The sequence below is a fragment of the Nannobrachium achirus genome (genome assembly GCF_963921795.1).
Source record: "Nannobrachium achirus genome assembly, chromosome: 17".
Taxonomy (NCBI): domain Eukaryota; kingdom Metazoa; phylum Chordata; class Actinopteri; order Myctophiformes; family Myctophidae; genus Nannobrachium; species Nannobrachium achirus.
The window spans coordinates 58176393-58183437 of NC_137824.1; the positions used below are offsets into that span (position 1 = coordinate 58176393).

The 7045-nt window shown below is 42.7% G+C and overlaps 2 protein-coding genes across 3 annotated transcripts in view; one reads left to right on the forward strand and one right to left on the reverse strand.

The window, feature by feature from the left end:
* fgfrl1a (fibroblast growth factor receptor like 1a) overlaps positions 1 to 7045 on the reverse strand; it is a 415817-nt gene that overhangs the window by 224017 nt on the left and 184755 nt on the right. The window lies entirely within an intron of this gene.
* Positions 1479 to 5313, forward strand: LOC308301834 (transmembrane emp24 domain-containing protein 11; the record flags this gene model as incomplete). The annotated part of the gene is made up of 5 exons (XM_080745961.1): positions 1479 to 1608; positions 3189 to 3280; positions 3940 to 4065; positions 4450 to 4596; positions 5164 to 5313. 5 exons carry the CDS (start codon positions 1479 to 1481, stop codon positions 5311 to 5313), a joined length of 645 nt encoding a protein of 214 aa, XP_080602087.1.

Below are 7045 nucleotides of genomic sequence, written 5' to 3' on the forward strand. Positions count from 1 at the left end.
ACTGTTAACCGGAAGTGTGGTGCAGTGTGGTGCAAAACATTCTCCAGTAAATTCCTGTGGAAAGAGGTGGATACAACCTTACAAAAAACATGTCTTTCTCTGATCAGGACTCCTACAACAACATCTGAAAGGTTGAACAAATATATATATATGTTTTTGCAAGTAGAAATTAATTCGGGTCTTGCAGGGTTAAAGTGGGATTATTGACACATTTCTACCAGAGGCCAAATAATCTGGAAAATGTCCTGAATCAATAATATCAGTATATTCAGTGATTTTGTCGAAAAACCATACACAAATTATTGCGACCGTAGGTCGCACTTACTATCAAAACCTGCACAAACTGTGAGTCAGTCCGTCAGTCAGTCAGTCCGTCAGTCAGTCAGTCTGTCCGTCTGTCTGTCACACCTCACACGTCACACTATTGCCCTGCTCATATCTCCGCAACCGTTGCCCCGATCCATGCCAAATTTTGCACACACGCTCCTTGGCTGCCAAACTACAACCTCCAGGGACCCCCAGGTCCCTGGGGGACCCCCAGATGTAAAAAAAGACCAAATGTGCAAAAATGACCAAATGACCACTCCAACATGGCTGCTCACGGGGAATTCCCGGGGACCACCGACTCCTGGTGCTCCAGAACGGATGCCAAAGTGGTGGCGCCCCCAGTGGAGGACCCCCTCCACTGCAGCTCACATAAAATGCCGTAACTCGGGCTAGGAGCGTCCGGGAGAGCCGGGGCTGGTACCTATTCGTCCGCCAAGGCAACGCGGAGACCCCACCCCTCATTTCTCACATGGCCCTCTTCTAGCGCCACCATGAGGCCGATTCTTGCAAAACACATTTTTGGACACTGCTCCTACAGATTTTGCCCTAAAATCACGCACATCGGTACACAGTATGTCTACACATTGCCCACACAACTAGGAACCAATGGCAGTTACAGCCCTCTTTGTGTGTACATGTGACCTACGGTCACTTATCTCCCGATTAGGGAGTCTTACTGGTGGTATGGTAGGCATACTGGAGAACTGGAGAACAGTATCAGTAGAATGACAGTATCAGTAGAATGACAGTATCAGTAAACAGCTATAGCGTCACGTCACTTCTATTGGCCAACGAGTGAAACAGTTACAGACACCGTTGTCACTGAAAGCAACACCTGTCACGTTCTCACAACAGTACTTTTTTTACCCCTTCTCTCTCTCAGCCACATGTTCCAGGCAACAGCCTCCATTGAACTGACTACAAGGGACTCAACAGCATACAGCTAATTCTATCGACCCAAGGCTTTTATTTACCAGACTTCTAGGCTTGAGTACAAAACAACAACTAACAAACAAAGCAAACATCTAGCATATCACTTTATGGTTGTGTTTTTCGGATACAGCAGACAGAACATTTTGACGTAGTTTGACGTGTAGGCTAGTAACCGAGTTGTATCATTCTCTGTAGTAGTAGTAACCCTGCGGATCGGAATGGGTTTGCGAGGCGTCGGTTTGGTACTTCAGTGTTACCTGGCGCTGACGGCAGCCATGTATTTTGATCTGGGAGAGCAGGAAGAGAGATGTATCATTGAGGAGATTCCTGAGGACATGTTGGTGACGGGTGAGTCTTGGGGGTGTATTTAGCATGCTGCATGTTTCAGCAATAACACCATGTGCCATAATAATTGAAAGCACAGCACATGGAGGTACAGTATTACCCAGACTGTCTACAACAGGGTTCCCCAATAGGCGGCCCATGGGCCATTTGCGGCCCGCGGGGGGCTACTGTCTGGCCCACAACCAACCACAGTAATAATGGTGGTATAAGAGCAGCAACAACACTAGTATATTGTCGTTGTCGGGTGGAAATCTCCTATCTCCTAATTTGTACGTTCTTTCGCAAATCATACAAGGCCGTCGCACAAACGTAGTGAAAACAGCAGATCTACAAGCACACAACGCTTCGCACCGCGAGGCGTTGTGTGCTTGTAGATCGGCTGTTTTCACTAGTTTAAATCATTTTTAAAATGATAAATTCAAACCGAACGGTTTTGGACATTTTCACCCGACAACGTCGAAAACTGTCACTGGAGTAGCAGGAACGCCACCGTCGCCCCCTGCAATGTTGTGGCCCTCGGCTTGGTACCCTAGACATAATTCGGCCCTTGGGGAAAACTAATTGGGGAACCCTGGTCTACAACTTGTAGATGTGTTAGTGATAATCATACAGTAGTACATTTTAAAGGTTTCACATTCTTGTGGCTAATAAAATATGAATCGTGGGTTACTTTGCTGTCTTTCAGAGTCAATGAATACGAATGACTCAGAATCAGCTTTATTGTCACATCCCAGGTTTTACTAGCCTCGCGTAGCCAGGCTTACTCATCTGCCAAGAGAAAAGCCTGGTCAAGACCATAGGCTGAAACGGCATGAAACGGTGCTACTTCCACCGGGAGAATTTCACCGGATGTTATTGTTTTTTCATATTCCCCGCTGGCGAAAAAAATCGGTTGCGCTCATAATAAACAATATCCAAACAAAAACATGGATTCTGACCAAAGGACACTTATTAAGAGCGAGTTAAGAGCTACAATCTTTATGTAAACGGACTGCAACGCATGACGTAACTTCCGTTAACCGCAGCACTTCCGCCACTTCCGGTGTCTGTAGGTTCATGCTGTTTTCATCGGCTATTCTGACCAGGGTGAGGTTTTACAGGTGTAAAGAAGTGGATTTTATCTTTTTTTTGTTTCCTTACTTTTTTCATATACTGTAAAGGCATTGCACTTTAATTTAAAATGTAATACTGTTGCTGGCTTCGTTTGGCTTGTCATGTATTTGGTGTTCCAATTTCATACAGTTTTCAATTTCATACAGTTACTTGGTGCTGTATTCAAGACCTTCTAAACTGGTAGCCAACCAAGTCAGGGGCAAGACGGAGAGAAAGACATTAATGTGGGCTTCAATTCCATGTTGACCACGCGCATCACTCTGCTGTGTGTGTGTGCGTGCGTGCGTGCGTGCGTGCGTGCGTGCGTGCGTGCGTGCGTGTGTGTGTGTGTGTGTGTGTGTGTGTGTGTGTGTGTGTGCGTGCGTGCGTGCGTGCGTGCGTGCGTGCGTGCGTGCGTGTGCGTGCGTGCGTGTGTGTGTGTGTGTGTGTGTGTGTGCGTGTGTGTGTGTGTGTGTGTGTGTGTACCTCAGGGTATTTCTTGCTGGAGCCATGGGAGTTAAAGAAGGCATCCAACTCTCCTCATCTGGGAGTCACTCTGAGAATTCATGACCCAAACCACGAGGTACTGGAAAAAAAAAAAAAAAGCTATCCTCAAAACATGAAACTTGTCTGATACACACAAACTGTTCACCCCTTCAGAATGAGATCAACCCAAACAGTGAGTTATTAATGTTAGTACTTTAAAACAGTGGTTCTCAACCTTTTCAGCCCGCAACCCCCAAAATAATCATATTTTAACTGGGGACCCCCCCAACCTGACGAGCGCTAAGAGTTGAGGCATTGTATTTTATATAACACGGTTCTATTGTGAAAATAGCCGATCTACATGCTCACAACGTTGTGAGCATGTAGATTGGCTATTTTCACAATTTCTGCCTCTAATATTTGACAATTTGGTCAATGTTTTAATTTGTCATTTTAGAGGTATTAAGACGTCCTTGAATTGTCACTTTAGAAATGTGCAAATACCCTCTATACACTTTGTTGGTTTGTTTACTGTTGAGTGAGAAAACAATGTTGCACATTAAGTTAATCATCTGGGGACCCCAGATGATTGTACTGTATATGCCCTGCCCTTTTGGCTTAGAACGTTTCAAGTCCAACAGGCTTCATCATTTTAAAAGTACAGTATAGCAGTATAGAAATGCATAAAAATGGTTGTAGTCTATAATAGTACATATCTAGTAGTACACATCTCCCCTGTCTCCTTTGCCTCTTCAGATGCTGATGTCTAAGCGTTTCGGTAAAACTGGTAAATTCACCTTCACCTCTCATGCCTCCGGTCAGCACTACCTCTGCTTCCAGACCAACTCCACCAGGTTCTCAGTGTTTACAGGAGAGAGGCTGGTGAGATCTACGGACACACACACACACACACACAAAATGTTAAAACAAACAAACAAAAAAAGAAAGAAATCTATGCTCTTGCATACATTATTTTTATCCTGTACTTATAAACAGCTGACTGCTTTTTTAGATGTGAATGGGGCAATAGAACTTTTTTTTATGATTTTTTTGTTGTTGCTTTTCTGCATTTATTGATATTTTTTAGTGAAAATGGACAAGAAAAAGGGAGAGAGAGGGGGGAGTGATGCGCATCAACGGTCGTCGGGAACGGGACTCGAACCCACGATGCTACATTGACCCTAAGTGTCCGGGCCGCTAGCTCAGCGATCCGGGCCAATCACAAACATTTATCATAACATGTATATCTATCTCAATCCTGTGCAGAAGCTTCATCTGGATGTTCAGATGGGAGAGCATGCCATCGACCCGACTGCTGAGAGGGCCAAAGACAATCTAGAAACTATGGACAACAGCCTCAGTCATCTCATAGACCAGATCATGTATATCGCGAGGCAGCAGGAATACCAGAGGGTAAGCTAGGAGACATGTCCCATGTCCTGATTGGAACATAATGTACATAATCCATTTTATTTGTCTTCGTTTCGATGGGAGAGTAGTGGTGGGACAAGAAACTCAGAGCAGAGAGATGAATGACATGGGTGACATACTGTAGGTCTTCAGCCAGAACCTGGGACATGACAATAATACAGTATGGTTGATGTAGTCTACTATCCAGTACACTAGGCTACTGTATTGGTATGTCGAGTCCTGTATTTTATGTGGTTAACAAACACAATTTGCCAACAGATGAAAGCAAAGTCTATGACTATACTATACAGGTCATGACAGGAGAGTAAATCTTAGGAAATTAATATAAATACAGGACATTTTCTCATTGGAAAAGCTATTAAGAGAACGCTATCCTCAAATTCAGCAAAAGCTGGTCTGCTGATAAGGAAATTCTCTGCAATACTGTCTGTGATACAAATACAACTTAAACTTTAGTTTCCCATTCTAGTTGAACAAAATGCTCATGTGTCTTCATACACATACACATTATGCTCATTCATACACATACTTTTGGTTCATTACATGTAGGAGAAAGAGGAGAAGTTTCGTCAGATCAGTGAGGACACCAACAGCAACGTGCTGTGGTGGGCTGTGGTGCAGACCTCCATTCTGCTGTCTGTCGGCTGCTGGCAGATGAAACGACTCAAAGACTTCCTCATAGCCAAGAAGCTGGTCTGATGAAGACCTTTAACTTGTCAACACTGTCTGGCTTTCACTGCTTAATACCTTGTCAGCATGAGATGCATGTAAACCAACAACAAGCTGTAATAAAGAGTTGAGAGAATGCTGATGGCTGGAGGATTCCTCATACAGAGAACCAGCTCCAATCTTTCATTCTCATTATGCACTTTAATATCCACTAGTATCACTTATAAATCAATGACCAATATGTGTAGAGTCCAGGCCTGGAATTCTGTCATTTTAGGGGCAAGGCCACTTGGCCTTTGGGGTTGTAAATGTTTTTGAGGGTACAAAGGCCAAATGCCAGGGCAGGAAGGCCATCAAATAAAACAACATTTGAGTCCATTGAAATAATTTAAGGGTTAAGGATTTTAAATGTAATATGAAGAATATCTGCTGTGAAACAAATACATTGGAGGTTAAGATTAGGGTGAGGGTTAGAGTCGGGTGTCGAAAAGATGACATGTAGTAACAGCGACACGCTCCCCAAATGAAAGATACTGGATTGGTTTACAAATGGGGACTCAACAAGACACTGGTGTCCACATAGGCTACTGACCAGACAGAGAGTGAGAGACAGAGGAGAAAGTGGTACAGTCAGCTGGGCTGGGGCATTAAGGCCACTGTGGCCTCAGGTCATGCCATTTTTTGGAGGGGTTTTTGAAGTGTCCCATGGGGCAACACACATGCTAGTTTATAGTGTGATCATAAAATATGACTATAAATCAAATGAACGAAATAAAGTGCCATTCCCGCCGGCCACGATAACTATAAAGATAACTACAACTATATTGTTCACGGCATTGTATTTTCTTTATGGTTGGTGTGAACACTGCCACCCACTTGGCATAGTTTTAACGATTTTAAAGGGATATTCCACTTTCAACAGGGAAACATCTTATATTGCTTTTCTCCCCACACACACCCATTGTAACTTCAAACTTCATTTTAACCATGATAGATTCATTAAAAACATCCATTATCTTTTCTGGTGACTCATACTACCCTCCTAATACGTGAGCAGGCCATGTTTTATCCATAACCTTTTTCATTTATTTTTAATAATTATTTTGGAAAATGGAAAAAATGAAATACAAAAAATTATTAAAAATAAATGAAAAAAGTTATTTACATCAAATATCTAAATATTGAATCAAGCAACTTAAAAACTGTTCAGGGTGTTCATAAATTAGACGATAGACGATAAAATTACCAAAGGTTTTTTTGAAAGTGAAATATCCCTTTAAAACTAGTTATAGTGCTCACTGCTCAAGCTCAGTGTAGGCTAGTATGAATCGTTAATTCAATTGTCACTAATGAAATGAGTTAAAAAGCAGGGTATAGCCTATATAATATAACCCACCTACACATGTCATGTTTTAAACATTGCATTTGCAGGTGTTTTATGTTTAGCCGAATATAAACAGTTTCATGACGTACACACAGACTACTGGAGTCTACTGCCCCCTACTGTCTCACGCAGGCACAACAGGTGCAATATTTGTTGTTTAAAATAAATATATCAACACATTTCTGCCAATCTAATCTGCCTCAGAATGATGAATGCGGAATGCAGACAGATGAGTACTGACAATTAATCAGACAAAGATCTCTTCATCTTGAAGCAGTTAGCTAGCTTTAGCCATCAGGCTAGCCTGCTGTGTTGTGTGTGTGTGGGACGTCAAGTTGTTTGGTAACTTTACTTTAACTTTTCACCACAGATAGACAC